The following is a 19,146-nucleotide window of genomic DNA, read 5'->3' as shown; positions in this document are numbered from 1 at the left end:
TGCTCTGTTGCCAAGGCTGGAGTGCAGTGGCGCAATCTCAGCTCACTGTAACCTTCATCGCCCGAGTTCAAGTTATTCCCCTGCCTCAGCCTCCTGAGTAGCTGGGATTACAGGCGCATGCCACCATGCCTGGCTAATATGTTTGTATTTTTAGTAAAGACAGAGTTTCAACATGTTAGCCTGACTGGCCTTGAAATCCTCACCTCAGGCAATCTGCCCACCTCAGTCTCCCAAAACGCTGGGATTACAGATGTGAACCACCACACCTGGCTTGCAATGTTTTAAGGAATAAAGTAATGAGGAACAGAAGTGTGACAGTGGTAGAGGGGTTGCTAACTTAAATAGAATTGGCTAGGAAGCCTTATTCAGAGAGTAACATTGAAGCAAAGAATTGAAAGAAATAAGTGATAAAATTTAGCTATAGAAATAATATAACTGGTAGAAATAATATATAAGAAAAAAGAAAAAATAAGCAGCAGATGACACAATATTCATTTTTTAAATTCATTGTCATCTAAATATCCAGATGCCTTCAAACTTCAATTATACTTTACACAACTTTTCCATCATATAGGGAAACACAGGTTTTGTACAAGAAAGATAGTAAATTAAGTAAAGACAATATTACTATATTTCCTGGTGAGTCTAAGAAATAATTCTTAACTCACAATAATTGGAAATCTGCAGAGGACTGATTGGAACTACACAAATAAATTTATATCTGTTCGTTTTTCTTGAGGAGCAAAGAAATAAGAAACATTTTTCATAATGCAATACCTCCTTCTGAGAAAACTGAAATTAATTTACTCGAAATTCTGCTGCACATCAGCCTGAACTTTCCATGTGAGCATAATTTTAGGAATAACAGAAAGCTTCTGGCCATGTAAGCAACTTTCAATCAGTTTTAAAGTTAAACCAAACTCAAGGCATTAAAACAGGAGGTAACCATGAACTTTATCAACCTCTTCTATAGGTTTTCTAATATATATCCTCAAATTTACCTACAGTGTCCTAGATGAAAATGACTATAAAATTAAAGGCCTTTCAATGAGATTGCAGAAAAATGTCTCTCACCATTTTTCCAACATGGGAAATAGTTTAACTCACTCTATGCTCTTGAATGAATATTTCTACATACTACCATTTTGCAGCTACGTTTGTAAGTGAAAACCTATAACAAAATGAGCATGGGAATGAGTCAATCTTTCTTTTGCTGGGCTCCAATTTCTAAAAGGATCCTGATTTCCCCCAATTTTGCTTTGGGATAGAGTGGGGAGGGAAAGACTTAATAGTTCGGCAGGCAATTCTAGACACCAATTTCCATTGCTATAAGAGGAATGAGTGTGAAATCTGTCATTTAATTCAATTTGATTTGAAAGCATTTAAGAACCAAGGAAATACTGAAGACCTTGCTATGTGATAGAAACAAATACATATTAATTTACATCTCCAGCCATCAAGGACCTCCTAGTGTGAATCTTAGTTCTTTGGTCTTTGTGTCCATATATTTCATTAAGATAAAATTATTCTCTGGGATGGCCTGTAGTTTTGTGATAGCAACACGCTGTTCTCTGAATACCATATGGAGGAGAAGTGAGTAACATTTTTAAGTTTCTACACCCAGGATTAATATCACTATCTTTTTTTCCCATGGGGTCACAAAAAAGTCCATAAAAATATTTAACTTCTCTACAGTACATGATTTTGATAATTTTCTCCCATCTTACTGTCCTAACCAACAGCTTCAATGACATCACAAACCTTAGTCTTTTATCCTACTTTTTAAGCCAACTTTAGGTTTCTACTTTTTCTGTCAATCTCCTTAAATATTGGTATTCCCTAGGATTCCACCCATGGTTCTTCCATTTATTCTTATACATATTATTCACGCATCCATTATTTACTGTCAGTTTCAATTTATATAATCATGACACCAAAATCTATATCCGTTAGCTCAAAATGCTCTCATGAACTATGGAAACACATTCCAGTTGCCCGGTGGATGTCCAATAGCCATCTCAAACTTAGCCAAAACTGAACGATACTTCCTCCAAACCACCTTGCTCACCCGTCTTTCCAGTATGACTCCTTCATTCTTTTCTTTTTCACTTCTTTTTCCTTCAGGCTGATTTAAGTTTCTTCGTATATTTTGTCAAAATAATATAAGCATGTCCCTCAGAAAAGATGTCACTTTATTACTTAACATTCTATTTTTAAATCCAGACTTCAAGTTACTTGAGAATAGAAACTACACTTCGTCAGCTTATTCCTAGCTTCTAATACAATGTCTATCACCCTGAAGGTACTTAGCATTTGTTGACTAAATTAATGGGTCTTTATTTTCAAAATGTAAATTCATATTTATAAATGTACTTGAAAGACATAATCAGTCTTGACTGAACTTCAGAATTATTTATTCTTTCTCAGAATTATGTGAAAACTAGGGATGTGTGAAATAGGTGCTATAAGAATTGCTGATTTTAGAGTGGCAGGAAGATAAATTTCACCTTGAGAGCTAAACTGGAAAATCAGCTCACAATGAATCAGAGAAGAGGGGTGCAAAGTCAACTGCAGATGAAAAAGATACCTCCAAAACTAGCAGGTATGAAGTGTAGCTGTCTGACCATATTAGTGCAACAACTTGAGTACAAAATGTAAGAGTGTGTAGGGAACAGGAGGTGATGAAACCTTGAAAGCCCTGGAAAAGTAAATTTAGAGTCAAATGCCAATAGCAGTTGTCCCAGCACTTTCCAGGAAAGGAGGAGCCGCATCCAAGAGGTTTCCTAGCATCAGGCTGTCCTAGACTAATGCCATTATAAATTTATTCATCCAATACTACTTGGAATGATGCTGTTATACATTAAATGCTTTCAAAACATTGAGAGATAAGTTTGTCAAGCAAACTTTTGATTCCCATATAGACTTGCTCACATTTTGGGTCATTCTAGTACCTATGACAATATAATGAATAAAATCCCTTAAAAACACGGACACACAGGGGTTTTCTTAGCCATCACCATGCTTTGTTTATATAATAGCTCTCTCCAGGACTAATCACCCCAGGCAACTAAGCACCAGGCACCTGAACAGATCAGCTTCTTTCCTAAGTAAGACCTCGCAGCAACTTACTGAAAACCACTGAATGCTACATGATAAACTTTTATGTTATATACAATTTATATTTTTAACTAGTAATCACACAGAATTCTTAACACCATAAAACCTGCAATAGAAAGTGTTTCATCTTGGCTGGGCTTGATGGCTCATGCCTGTAATCCCAGCACTTTAGAAGGCTGAGCTGGGCGGATTACCTGAGGTCAGGAGTTCGAGACCAGTTTGGCCAACATGGGGAAACCACATTTCTACTAAAAATACAAATATATATACATAGCCAGGCCTGGTGGCGAGTACCTGTAATCCCAGCTACCCAGGAGCCTGAGGCAGGATAATTGCTGGAACCCAGGAGGCAGGGGCTGCAGTGAGCCGAGATTGTGCCACTGTACTCCAACCTGGGCGACAGAGCAAAACTCCATCCAAAAAAAAAAAAAAAAAGAAAATGTTTCATTGTTTGGTCTTTTAAATAAAAAATTAACTCTAGCTTCTCCATAAAATCCTTTCTGACTTCTCCTTTACCATCCTGCAGACGTCTAGGTCATCATGTAGTAATTATTTTCTTAATCCATGTCTGGCATCTTGACTGGAATGACTTAGCTAAATTTCTTGAGTATAGTGTATCTTGGCCAAAACTCAAGAATGGATAATTTACTGTTAAAATCTATTTAAGAATTTACATTCACAAATATATAGCTGGTTGATGAAATCATTAAATATTGTCAATTTGCCCTAGTTTTAAATAATCACTGATTTTTACTTTCAAAATATTTTTCAAAAGGCTACTTATATTCTTACGTTTTTCCTGTAGAAAAATATTACAGTAACTCTATAAATTAGAACTGAAAAACTAAAAGACAAATTTAAAAAATGTGTTTCTATGAACAAAAGTCAGCTGTATAGCCACTTATACCTCAAGTAGGTCTTTAAAGGAGAGACTGATATTTTAAGAACGATGAAACAGCTTATCTTCCTATTAATAATAAATCAGAATACAACTATATACTTCATAATTTACTATTCAATTTTTTCTGATTAACAAATGGAGCTATTGAAATGTATTTTGTGGAAACATCCCTTGGCTGGTTATCTGTTTAAGTGACATATTCATTATATTCTCTGATCAATTCTGAATTAAAATATTTGTGTATGTAATAAAGAAAATATCTCCAGGGTTTGGTAGGAAGAAAGAAAAGAGAATTCAATTGTTTACAGTAAAGTTTGCAAGACTATATTTCAAATCATTACCCCAGCTGGGTACAGTGGCTCATGTCTGTAATGCCAGCACTTTGGGAAACCAAGGCAGGTGGATCACATTTAGTCAGGAGTTTGAGACCAGCCTGGCCAACATGGTGAAACCCCATTTTTACTAAAAATACAAAAATTAGTCAGGCATGGTGGCACACATCTCTAATCCCAGCTACTCAGGAGGTTGAGGGAGGGGAATTACTTGAACCTGGGAGGCAGAGGTTGCAGTAAGCCAAGATCATGCCACTGCACTCCAGCTGGGTGACAGAGTGTGACTCCATCTCAAAAATCAAAACAATACAAAAACAAGTACAAAAAATCATCATCCCAAATCAGTACAATAACAATGGTCTCAGGGAGGGAATTTTACTGCTTTTATGCTTTGTGGACAGAGATTGTTTCAAAGACATATATAATAGAAAAAAGGTGTGGAATCAATCAACATGCAGAATCAGATAAGAACATGTGGCCAGTAATGCAAGCTAGAAAAGATGTGGATCAGGCGAGTGTCATGGACAGGAAAGGGGTCAGCAAACTTGAACTGTTGATTTATTTCCATTCGTTTGATTACTCATTAGTTTTAATCATCTCATTAATTAGTCCATTAGGTTATTAATCAATATATGCATGATTTAACTCACTAGTTTATTAATCCCTTTGTTAGTTTATTGACATATACACAGTTTGAAGCCTATGTGCCTGGTATTGTGCTCAGTACTAGAGGAAAATTGGTACATGGGCACTGAGCCAGGTGTGGTGTCATGTGCCTGTAGTCCCAGCTACTTGAGATGCTGAGGCAGGAAGATCACTTGAGCGCAGCAGTTCAAATCTAGGCTGGGAATACATTGAGACCCCACCTTTTAAAAAAAGATAAGAAAGGTAGATCTCCCTCCTAAATATCACAATGCAACTAATATTTGGCACTTTCTAATCTGGATATTAACATCTGTGATTCCATGTTCCCCTTTATATATATGATATTATGTTCCCTTTATATCATATTTATGTATTCTCCTTTATGGTATTTGCAATACCATGTTCCTTTACATGGCATAGGACATGGTATCACAAATACTTGGCTCTTTATAATCTGGGTCATGTTAACATTTGTGATACTATGTTATTTTATATAAAGAGGAACATGCTATCACAAATGTTAATATAATCCACATTAAAAAGAGCCAAGGATTAGTGGCTTTGTGAGACCTAGGACGGATATCTATCTTTCACTTCTGAAGGTGGGTATCCATAAACCTCATCAGGAAGTGTTACGTAAGCTGAGAAAAAAAGGATTTAAAGGTATTAGGCAAAAAAGGTGGGGGGTAGGACAGGAAGATATCATAAAAGGTGGAAAGAGGTCAGAAGGGGAAGGAAAGAGGGAGAATGCTGCAGGCAGCACAAATAGTATGAGCAGAGGCCCCATCAGAGGAAAAAAAAGATAACATATACGGGAAAACTCAAANAAAAAAAAAAAAAACCTTCCAACAAAAATAAGATTTATCATACAGAAATAACAGCAAAAAAATAAAATTAGGCATATCTAGAAAAACATAAAATCTAAACAATCACGAATAACCAACTTAAAATAAAAGAGAAAAAAGATCTAATTCACATTACTAAAAATAATTTCTAAAAAACTAATAAATTAACCTCAAATATATGAGACCTTTGAGAACAAAATATAAAATTTTAACAAAACTTTGAAAATTGAAAGAAAGGTAGAAATACATGTATCTGAAAGAGAAAATTCAAGAGTATGACAATTTCAACTCTCCTCACTGTAATATATAGTCAATGAAAAACCAATGAAAATCCTAACTGGGTTTCCAATTAACTTAAGAAGTCTACAATTCACTGGGCGCGGTGGCTCATGCCTGTATAATCCCAGCACTTTGGGAAGCCAAGGCTGGTGGATCACCTGAGGTCGGGAGTTCCAGACCAGTTTGATCAACATGGAGAAACCCTGTCTCTACCAAAAAATATAAAAATTAGCTGAGCATGGTGGTGCATGCCTATCTGTAATCCTAGCTACTTGGAAGGCTGAGGCAGGAGAATCCCTTGAACCCAGGAGGCAGAGGTTGCAGTGAGCAGAGATTACCTCATTGCACTGTAGTCTAGGCAACAAGAGCAAAACTCCATCTCCAAAAAAAAAAAAAAAAAGAAGAAGTCATCTATGGTCAAGTTCACATTGAAGATAACACACAGGAATATTCAAGAAGTGTGGGAAACAAATAACAAGGATGAGAGGCTTGCCTTTTAAAATATGTTTCCTAGCAATTATAGTATATGAAATAACTTGTTCTTGACAGAGGTTACCAATAGACCAGAATAGAGTCCATAGAAATGAACTATGTTTATGTAGGGATTTATTCTAGGTGATAGGTAGCTATCAAATAAACTGGATAGGTAAACTTTTGCAATTTAAGTAATTTTATTCTAGGGGATAGGTAAATATCCAATACATTATAATGGGAATTTAGTTTTCATTGGAAAAAATTATACCTTAATACAAAAAATAATGAATCCAGGGTAGACTAATGACCTAAACAAAAAAGCAAAAACAACTTTAAAACTACCAAAAAATAACAAGCTTAAAAGCATAATTGGCTGCAAATAGTCATTTTTAGAGAGACAGAAAATACAGAGAGTTTAAATGAAAGGACTTTGGAATTTTTTTCTATATAGAAATTAAAGTTACATAAAATAAATGTTACAAGTAAAAATGATATGTTAAAAATTAGTTGAAAATATATGCAAAATAGGTTTGTGTGCTTACACCTAAGTTTTCAACCCTATGAATCAGTAAGAAAAACATAAACCTACACCAAAGAAAATTAGGCAAGAAATATGAACAGTTAATCCCCAGGAAAATTACAAAGAGCCAATTAGCATAAGAAAAATTACTCAACTCCACTTGTAATTAGGAAAATGGAAAATGAAGCAATATAGTTTTGAAATCATCCCATTGAGCGTTCATTAATGTTGATCTTAACAGCTCCAATATAAACAACTTAAAATGGGGACGATTATACAAATTCTGACACGTGCACACACATAAAAGTCAAAAATTAATAATGATTCATATATGCAGGGGAAAAACCTTGAAAGTGTGTACATAACCACATGTATAAATGCTTACCAAAAACCTGGTAAGATCTATACTGCAGGAGGAAAAGGATATGAGGAATGCAATAATAGGGACTTCTACATTTTGCTCCATATTCTTCAGTATTATTTGAATATTTCACAAGAGTATATTTGTGTATTAATTGATATTTATCAATTAAAACAAAATGAACATTATGTATTAGGTGTTACGCTTGCTCTTGCCACATGAATACACAGATATCAGCTGCCCCACTTCATTCCAGGAATGAGTAAAGGACCAGCTGAGTTGTACACCAAGAACACTGGTGACCTCAGCCAACAACATTATAACAAAATCTCTCAGTACCGTTCACTCTATGTCAGACATGCCCAACAGTTTTGGACACTACTGCTTGATAATCTCTCTTGAATTATCTATTTTGGGAGACCAAGTGGCTTACCTGGCATCACCTAGACACCTCCCTTTAACCCCAACAAATACTCCCCAAAGGAAACCCTGTGCCAAACTCTAGGCACTTGGTTAAGGGTATTATTTTTCCCTACATTTCCACCAGTCCTCACTTCTCATGGGCCAAGCTCTGTTTTTAAAATCCATACCAAGTAATCTCACCAATTGTATTCTGCAATCTTTGATCCTTCTAACCTCTCAAACTATCTCAAAACCTGGCCCTGAATGTTCAAATACATCTCTCATACCCTTATTAGGATCGAATCTATGGTGTCAATTCTTCACCACATCTTTCTCTCATTGCTATCTCAACCTTTTCCTTTCCCTGAGAGAGACTTTCTGGCATCATTATATATATATATATACATATATGTATGTGTACATATATATATACATACACATACATACACATTATATATATATTTTTTTGATATTTTCCCAGATAGAAGCATATATGTTAGTATGATTTTCATATATATTATCAGTGTTTTATTATTTAAGCGTATATCCAGTTATAACTCTTTTCTCATTCTTAATATTGTATATTAGAGATTCTCTATTTTGTCCTAACTTACCCTTACCAAAAGCTGCTGATCTTCCAGAGAACAAGATCTTAGAGTATGCATTACTTCCTATTGTTTCTCTGCATTCCAATTTATTTATATTTTCGCTTACCTTCCCTTAAATTATCAGTTTATTTTCTTGCTCATTTCTTAGCTTATTGGATTGGATATTTACTAAGATTCTTAAAACACAGAACAAAATGACAACTAACTTATGGTAGCAAAATCTCTACCAGCAACAGACATAATTCTTCTATTAGGTAAGATAATCAAGAATTGACTATAACATGTTAAATTTATCTGCATTCTGAAATCTAATTCCTAATAAAATATTTAATGTTTTACTGAATTACCCGCTTAAATATCATTTGGAACAGACTGAGACGAATCCATAGCAACAACGAAAGGACACTGACTATTTCTTAGCCTAAAAATAAATTATATTTCACATAGCAGTGAGTGGTATAGTAAAGAGGTTGAAAGTGAACTGTATATTGTTAAAATTTGACAGTGTAAATCATTGAGCCATGATTCATCTGCTTTGTCTCTGAAAATGTATTATACATGAAAAGACAAATCAACATCATAATGCAAATGTGTTTAACCTGGTCTTAATAATTTCTTGTATGAAATATTAAATTTTAGTAAATTTGACAATATGAATAAAGGATAAATACAAGGCTGTACAATAAATGCATATCTATTGTTATTAAGAGTTGAATTAAGTACTGTTTTAAATTTCACATAACTACTCTTTGTAAGCATGGATTCAAATGATATCCAATGATATTATAATTAATAGCTTTAGAATTGAAAATGCCTTCTGTATTACTTTCTTCTTGAAGGCAGCTCTTAGCACAGGTATGCAAACCCAGTGATAATCTTTTTACCAAAATTCTACACCATGAGTTCAGCAAACTCACCAACAATTATTAAACACTTACATCCTCTATTAGATTTCATTCCAAATATTTTATTTCTCTATGTAAAGGTTATTTTTTTCTAAATTTGAAACATACATATTGAGGCTTTTTTCCCCCAAACATTTGGTTTATTTCTGCCTAAAGAACTAGAACTGTTGCACAGATAGACAGTCAGGATGTCTTAGGTTTATATATATATTGGCTCCTCTATTTATTTTCTGTGACCTTAGACACATTACCTCTGAGTCTCATCTTCCTTGTGTTATAGACTTCCTTTGAAGAAAAACTATGATAACGTATGTAAAGAACTAAGAGGAACATTTAGCGCACACAAGTGATTGAAGCTATTGCTACTAAAGAAAAAAAATAAAATTATTCCACCATTTTACAAACATGGAATACAACTCCTTGTGTGTACCTCTTAGACATAACTTGATTTCATGCCTGAAAAAAAGATGTCCTCAAATTTTTATAATCTCATAAGGTGATGTTCACTAAATTTCAGATAGAAATCTCCATCACTCATACTATTGCTTACTTTATATTTTTCCAGATCATTCCTATTTTTCCTGTATCTGCACCTATATCAATGTTCATATGTGCTACTTAGATGTAAAAGTTACACTGAGGGCCTAACAAAAGCTTACAATTCCCAAAAATTTCTAAAATGCATGAACAAATATAGGTATTCCATGCCATTAATACAAATAGGTTTGTTCTAGGCCTCTGTCATAAAACACCTTTAAGAGACATAACTGTAACTGATGATAGGAAAAGTGATTAATGTATGCTATTATCTCAAAAGAGTATTATCAGGTTATGTGTCCTAGAAAGATTGAGCAAAGCAAATTCCTTCTCTTTTAGGACTTAAAATAGAACAAGGAGTAACTTCTGTATATCAGAGAAAATTATGTACATCTCAAAACTAAAATTTGCTACTTCATAGTCTAAACTTTCCATGAGAAAACTTTTCTTTACCTAAGTAGAAAACTTTTTTCTACTTAGGTAGAAAAAAGTTTGTTCTTATAAATACGATACCAAGCATATTTATATTATAGATTATAATGAACCTATCTTGGTGTATTTTTAAAATATTTGATTAAAAAATCACTGAAAAGCTTACGTATTTTAAAATAGAATTATTGAATTCTGTCAAATACTTCGGTTACAAAATCCAATACTTCCAAATCATTGCCAAGATTTCTTGTGGAATTTAAGCCTCTCCATTTAGGCTGACAGATAAGTGTGGTTTAAAGACCTGACATATTAGTAAAACATATTGTGGAACTATATTTGGCATTAGGGAAAAAAAATGATCTTGTCAATAACTGCTTTTCTAGCAAAGATTTTTCACTAGGGTTTGGGAAGGTCAATTCATATGCTGTCATGATTTACATAGGTATCCACTGACAAAGCCTTAAGATGTAATTTTAAAATCACAGGTAAAGTGAAATTTTCTAATTGAATACACTTCTCTTCTCAGTAAAGAATAAGCATGGATCAACACTTTGAATCCTTGCCCAACAGGTATCACAAAGAGATGGGCAATGTTTTAACCAGAGACTATGGATAAGACAGAGAAAAACATTTCAATGAAGAGATGTTGGTTGTTCAGGTTAGCTTTCCACCAGAAATACATGAAGGATGGGAACCAGAAAAGTAATATCCCATACTGCAAGGCAAGAGGTCCCTTTGACATCACTTTCAGATGCAAAAAGTGTAAAGAACATATGTGTGAATTTATTAAACTGATAAGGTTCTTTTTCATAAAATAAAAATATTAATAAAATATAGTAATATAACAATATTTAGATGAAGAGGACTTGAGACTTTGTAGGAGTACCTAAATAGTATTTTCATTCAAGAAAAGAAAAAGATACAAATTCAAGTTACTTCAGCAAAGATTAGGTAAGATACATGGTGAAACAAGACACAGCAGAGACTGGGAAGAAGGAACAGTGTGCTGGAGCAGGTGTGCTGCATGTGAAAGAATTCCAGGTGACAAAGAAAAAATTAAACACTGTGCAAGCTGACACAAAACATATCTACTGGCCTAATTCAGACCACAGGCTGCTAGATTGAGATCCCAGTGTTAAAGCCTATCAGGTTAAAGACAAGATCAATGTATGAACATAAAATTAACTGAGCTTATCCTGTCTGCTTTCCCTTAAATATCTAGGTTTTTCCCTGTTTATTTTTAGTTAATTTTTTTAAAAAAATTATCTGTGCCTTTAGACTTAGCCAATACAAAAGATTCAGGTAACCAGAGCACACTTATTTTAAAAGTTTGTAGATTAGTTTGATACTGTCAATATCACATAGCATTCATTAAACACAAGCAGCAAGCATCTTATTTTTCCTAGGATCAGTCACCTTCCTATAGAGAACCGGTCTGGCTCCATTGTATTCCAACTCTGGAGGTGCTGTCAATGGAAGTGACTCGTGGCCCCTCCCTCATGGCTCAGTGTTTCACCAAGAGAGGACACAGGACTGCAGGAAGGTCAGTCCAACAACTTTTTCAGGGATTAATACAGGTACCAAGACAAAATAGTTCTCTTTCCCTCTGAGAATGAGAAGAGTCAGGGTGCTATATTCATAAAGGCACAGCAGTCCTCTTTCCCATTGTTATAGAGTACCACAGAAGATGGACCAAACCCAGAAGAAACTGGAGCCACAAAATGGAGCAACATTCCTGAAATAGTATCAGGAACTGGATCTAACTAGGTCTGAATCTAGTCAACCCAGGGATTTCCAGTTAGGGGAGTTTATACATTCTCTGGTGTGTTTAAGCAAGCTTAAACTAGGTTTCTGCCACTTACAAACAAAATGTTCTCACAAATATGAGAGACAACGAAGAGATTTAAGTTTGGTTTGCATTTATCTACTCACATCTCATTGTACCAGCTAGGACTGTCCACTCAAACAACAAAACCAATTTTTCCCCTGCGATTTTTCTAATCCAACATGCAAGCATATTCTAAATTATCCCAACCTCACTGATAATCATCAGTGCCTATGAAGAGGAAAACAAAAAAGAACCATGACCTTACTCACTCACTTTTCTGGTATACCACATATTCTACATAAACTTTGACACAGCACTTTTTTTCATTGAAGACAAAATCTATCCTTAACAATCAAGGCTGGGCACAGTGGTTCACACCTATAATTCCAGCACTTTGCAGGGTGAGGCAAGAGAACTGCTTCAGGCCAGGAGTTAGGCTCCAGTCTGGGCAATATAGTAAGCCCTCATTGCTACAAAAAAGTTCAAAAATTAGACAGGCATGGTGATAGGCACCTGCAGTCTTAGCTACTGGGGGGATGAGGCAGAAGGATTGTCTGAGCTCATGAGTTTGAGGCTGCAGCAAGCTATGATAGTGTCTCTGCATTCTAGCATGGGCCACAGAACGAGATACTGTCTCAAATAATAATAATAATAATAATCATCATCATCATCATCAACACATGATTTGCATAACTCATACATAACAGGCTTATTTTATGAACTCATCTAAGTATTAATTGAATAAACATTTTAAGAACTAAAAGATATTTAAACCAATGTTTACGTTATATGGCATACTACTTCCAAAAAATTCAGCCATAATATACAAGTACACATGAATATGGATGATGTGGCCCAAAACAAGGAAATCACAACTACCCACCACCTAATTGTCTCAGAGGCACGAATAACAAAAAGAATATTTCAGTACAATAGCTATCATCATCTCCATTTCCAGCAGTTAAATCAATAGTCCCTCTCAGGGCAGATTTCAAAGATGAACCAAACCAGAGAAAGCAAGGCATACTCACAAATTATAAAGCATGTCAGCCATGTTGCTGCGGTAATACAAAGCATTTCTGTAGGCGCTTTCAGCTTCAGAAATTTTGCTCTGACTCTTCAGAACATTTCCAAGGTTACCCCATGCTGCCAAGAAGAAAAAGAAATTTTCAGACTGAGTATCAATCCAATTATACATGACATAATATCAGGCCACCAAGTACCACAGTGAGAGAAAACCGTCATAAAACATTTTTGAGAAGGAAAATGTATTTCCTTTATACGCTATTTCATCAAACCAGGAGATTAAATATAATCAAAGCCTTAAAAAATTAAAGTAATTATTATGTTTCAAAGCTGATATACATATACAGTTCATCATAAGGCCAAGAACAATGTTATCTTAAGATCGCCTACAAAGGCTTCATGTTCTTCCAGATTTCAGTAGGGGTCTTCATGGTCTGAAATTATTGTATACTTACTGGGCCAGAAACTGCAAGAAATGATCTTAAAATAAACGAATATTTCATTCAAGTATGAAAAAACTGATAAATGACATAGAAGATCTGGAGATGAAAAGCAAAAAACTAAACAAGATCAAAGCTATAAAGAAGCTTACCAGGCATCAGAATACATCAATAAAACATTATAGATACAATGTTCTTTTATATTCTTTCTGCTTATGAGCTCATTTCTGGGAAAAATTGCTATTTCCACACCTAATCATGTTGAAAATTAAATATATTTTCTGTGTGCCCCCTTTGTTCTCCCCAAATAATAGTAATTTTTCAACATTAAAAATAACAAAAGGCATAGCACCAATAAATGCCCACACAGTATGGCTCTCAAATGGACTTTACCCTCAAACTTGGCTGCTTCCCTTGTCTACTTTCTTTCTCACAAGGAGATGGGGTATTGCATCCTGAATGCAGAGTCCCCCAGAAAAAGATGGGCATGAGAGGAAGGTTCATATGAGTTGAGATATATTTATTTGGGGGTGAATACTGACTGTACCTGAAAAATGAAAGGGGTTTTGAGTATCAATTTTAATGCAAAAAAGAATACAACATCTTTCCATCTCAGATTTGCCTGTGTGCCTCTAAGAAATTTAATACTCCTGTGCTTCAGTTTACTTTACCTGGAAAGTGGGACAATAGTGTCTCATGTGTTTCGTGATGAAGGTGTTAATACATGCAAGCTGTTTAAGACAGTGTCTGAGGCTGGGTACTGTCTACACCTGTACTAGCGCTTTGGGAGGCCAATGAGGTGGGTGGATTGCTCGATCTCAGAAGGAGTTTGAGACAAGTGGGGGAACGTAGTGAAACCCTATTTCAACAAAAAACACAAAAATTAGCTGGGCGTGTTAGCACGTGCCTGCAGTCCCAGCTACTACTGAGATGCAATGATCGCTTGAGCCCAGGAAATCGAGGCTTCAGTTAGCCATGATTACGCCACTGCACTCAAGCCTGGGCAACACAGTGAGACCCTCTTTCATAAAAAATAAAAATAAAAAAACAAAGACAATGCCTGACACATGGTAAACACTCAGTAAATATTGCTATTAATATTATTGTGCTTGATACTCTTTACAATTTACAATAGTTAAGCATTGCTTATAAAAATAACATTAAATATAATGTATTTTATGCCCTTATGTGATCTACAGAGAACATTAATCCTTCATATTTGCAAAGTCATATATCTTCTTTGGTTCTGATGGAAAACAGGGGAAAGACATTGAACTCACAATTATGCAACAGCTAATAGTGCCATGTACCATGCCACACACTTGACATGTATCATCTCACTGAGCTCCCAACACAGTTCCATACATAAATGGCCATTCCCTAGATGAGGAGACAGACTCAGAGGCACTAACAAATTTTTAAAGTTAATACTGAAGTGTTAGAGCAAAAACTCTAATCTGACACTGGCTGCTTCCAAACTTTTTGTACCCTATACCTAATATTTTCATATCACTTTTCATCTTTGACTGAAAACCAACATTTGCATAGGCCTTGGCACTGAATCCATAGAAAATTGCATCCTTTAAATTAAAAGACAAAACAGTGTAAAATATTGTCAAATTAAACTACTAAATGAAAATGAAATAAAATTAGGAAAATAGTAAGATAAATTACAATTATCTTCAAACATAGTAGGTGTAATACCATAGGTATTCTGTATCTACTACAAATTAGTAAGATACGCCTTCATGGAAATTTCTAAGGATTAGGCAATTTTTAAATCCCCATTACTCCCAAAGTTCTACTCTGATTGTGGGAGTAGTAAATAAGAATATATTTACATTGAAATCTCTCTGAGAAATGCATTCGAATATTAATTTAAGCACCAGGAAATCCTCATTATAATGCTATCCCATTTTGATAGTAGTCCTAGAACATAGATGATTTAAAAAAAGTAACAGCAAGGACATAAGTTTGAATATTTTAAGGCATATTTCCAGAGAAAGAAGTTGATTTCTTTAGATACTTATATCTCAAATAAATAACAAACTAGTAAATGCTTCTCTTGTTGGCAACAGACATATACCGGAATGAATACCTTGGAGATGTTGGGGGTTTAGGTCCAGACCACCATAATAAAGCGAATATCACACTTTATTATGGTGGTCTGGACCTAAGTATGAGTCACTTAATACTTTTTGGTTTTCTAGTGCATACAAAAGTTATATTTACACAATAATGTCTAATAAGTGTGCAATAGCATGATGTCATTGTTTTTTAGACATCTTAATCAAAAAATACTTTATTGCTAAAAAATGCTAACAATCATCTGAGCTCTTTTTTTTTTTTTTTTTTTTTGAGACAGGGTCTTGCTCCGTTGCCAGGCGCCAGGCTGGAGTACAGTGGTGCGATCTTGGCTTGCTGCAAGCTCCACCTCCCAGGTTCAGGCAATTCTCCTGCCCCAGCCTCCCAAGTAGCTGGGTCTACAGGCGCACACCACCACGCCCAGCTAATTTTTGTATTTTCAGTACAGACAGAGTTTCACACCATGTTGGCCAGGATGGTCTCGATCTCTTGACCTCGTGATCCACCCAGCTCAGCCTCTGAAAGTGCTAGGATTACAGGCGTCAGCCACCATGCCCAGCCAATCATCTGAGCTCTTGGTGAGTCTTAATCTTTGTGCTCATGGTAGGCCTTGCCTCAACACCGATGGCTGCTGACTGATGAGAGTGACTGATAGTTGCTGAAGGTTGGACTGGCTGTGACAATTTCTTAAGATTATGTAATATTCTAATCTTTTAGTGCTTTGTTGTCATTTTGGCAATGTTAACAGCATGGTCACCAGGGGTAGATTCCACCTCAAGAAACCACTTTCTTTGCTCATCCAAAAGAAGCAACTCCTCATCTGTAAACATAGTATCACGAGATTACAGCAATTCAGTCACATCCTTAGGCCCACTTCCAATTCTAGTTCTCTTGCTCTCTCCATCACTTCTACAGTTCCTTCCTCCACTGCAGTCTTGAGCACCCAGTATCCCTATGGATACATAATTATTGAAATCAACCTCTTCTAAATTCCTGTTAATGTTGATATTTTGACCTCATTCCATGAATCACAAATATCTAGAACAGCAAATCCTTTCCAAAAGTTTTCCATCATAGATCACCATAACAGATACAATAATTAAAACATTAAAATATTGTGAGAATTGCCAAAATATGACAGAGACATGAAGTCAGCACATGCTGTTGGAAAAATGGCACTGACAGACTTGGTTTATGCAGCAGTGCCACATTTAATTTGTTTTTAAAAAAATACAATGTCTGAGAAGCACGAGAAAGTGATATGCAAGAAAATGAGGTATGCCTGTCGTCATATCTAGGGTACATGTTCACTCATTTGGTTGACTGTTCATTTATCCATTCATTAACGTATTCCATATTTATTCATTCATTAAATAGATATTTATTGGACACCTATTTGGTGCCAGGAGCCTCGTGAGGGGCTGGACACTCAGTACTGTTCAAAATAGTCAATTCTCACCCATGTGTGCTTATGCTGGAAGTGGGAGATAGGGATAGTGGAGGGAGGGTGGGATCCATACAATAAAATAAATGAATTAACTTCAGATAGTGATGTGTTATAAATAATACAAAATAAAGATGGTATGGGTCAGGCTAATTTTAGGCAAGGATATCACAGATTTAGGAAAATAGGTACAATCTCTAAGAACTAAAGGATAAGGAGCAAGCCTAGCAAGGACCGCTGATGCCAGATAAGGAAAGTACAGCAAATAATCTAAGACAAGAATGAACTTGATGTTTCCCAGGAACAATACCAGTCAGGTGTGTGGCTGCGAAATGAGAGGAAAAGTCAAGATGAAGTCACAGAGATAGGCAAGGGTCCAACCAGATAGGGTCTGACATGCCAAGATAAGCAGTCTGGGGGTTATTTTATTTGCAATGTCTGGGGATAAATTTTCAGCAAGGGATTTTTGTGATTTGACTTTCGTTTTTGAAAAGTCAAAATGATTACTTCTCTGTGGAGAAGGTACTCACTGCAAGAGAACTAAAGGAACAACAGGGAGACCGGTTAGAAGGCAACTGGAGTAATCTAGGGGGCAAAATTATGGTTTCCAACAGAATGGATGAGCAGCAGAGATGGCTATTTCAAAGTGAGAGAACAACTTAGAAATTAAAAATCATCAACAAAGTTAACTGAGGCAAAGTCACAATCTGATACTCGGTTTCATGCTTTTTATTGAAATGAAAATCTTTCATTTCTTATGATTAATTGCTCTAGATACCTGCAAAAATCTTGTTTTCCTGTTGTACACACACAATCATACATAGTATCAGCTTCAGACAAAGTTACTCTGAGACCATGATCAAGTAAAACAAATAAAAACCACCTCATAATTTTGTATAAACACAGAAAAAGGAAAAGGTCACTGTAAAACCCACAAAATACCTAACATCCTCCTCTCCTGCTACATGAATGATTTATCCAGGCATAGAATTGTCCTGGTATTCAATCAAAATAAAACCCACACTTCCTTAGACTCTCTTCCAAATCACCCAGCCAAAGTCAAAATTCTATAATTGGACATATAATGAGATGCCCCAGAATTCTCCATGGTTTTGCTGTTCTCTCTTAGTGTGAGAAGTAGTTAAGACAGCTTTTATTTCAGGTGTAGCCCTGGTGGTCTTTGGCTGAAGGGCATTGACAGAGGATTTAATCATACTCAAATATAAAAACGATTCCTTGTCAAATCCTATCCTCCTTAAAATTACTGCTCCACAATGCTGTGTTTATCAAAATAGATTTTACGTTTTTAAAAAGCTGCCATAACTCTTCATAGTTGATTATATGAGTTAATCCTTTTTTCTATTACTTAAGATTTGATCATATTAACCCATTCAACTTTTTCATATCAATTTTTAAATCTCACTATTCTGACTACTTGAAAGTATGCATACCAATTTCTAAAAGACATGGAAGAATATTCCAAGGCTCATGGATGGGGTAATTTATCATTACAAAATGTCAGTTCTCCACAAATTAATCTATGAATTCCATTTAAATCCATTCAATATTTTAGCATCATTTATTAAGGAGCTCAAAAACTATATTTCAGCCAAAATATAAAAGAGAACATAAAAACTGATTGTTATACCATATTCATAAGACACAAAGATAAACTCCAGATAGTTTAAAAAGTTAAATGTGAAAAAGTAAAGCTAACAGAAGAATATGTAGAAGAATATCTTTGTGGAATGGAAAAGCACTTCTTCAAAAGAATCCCAAATATCATTTGAAATGTAAAAAAGAAACAATTAATGGATTTCAATACCTCAAAAAGGACTTCTATTTAATAAAGAACATTATGGACAAGTTAAAAATGCATAATATACTAGGAGAAGATATTTCAAACATCTAAACAAAGAACTGTCTGTGCTTGGAAACTAGAAGGAATTCCTGCAAAGCAACAAG

General features: G+C 35.1%; 1 protein-coding gene across 5 annotated transcripts in view; it reads right to left on the bottom strand.

The window, feature by feature from the left end:
• The window catches only part of TMTC2 (transmembrane O-mannosyltransferase targeting cadherins 2), a 444,836-nt gene that overhangs the window by 183,168 nt on the left and 242,522 nt on the right, over positions 1 to 19,146 (bottom strand). For all 5 annotated transcript variants that reach the window (XM_017543508.2, XM_017543511.2, XM_017543509.2 and 2 more), the window contains one exon: positions 13,218 to 13,332. In XM_017543508.2, the coding sequence (XP_017398997.1) occupies positions 13,218 to 13,332 (115 nt within the window). The remainder of the gene's footprint in view (positions 1 to 13,217; positions 13,333 to 19,146) is intronic.

Source organism: Cebus imitator, unplaced genomic scaffold (genome assembly GCF_001604975.1).
Source record: "Cebus imitator isolate Cc_AM_T3 unplaced genomic scaffold, Cebus_imitator-1.0 Scaffold156, whole genome shotgun sequence".
NCBI classification, from domain to species: Eukaryota; Metazoa; Chordata; class Mammalia; order Primates; family Cebidae; genus Cebus; species Cebus imitator.
Note: the sequence above shows the minus strand (reverse complement) of the source record. Positions and strands in the feature narration are given on the sequence as shown.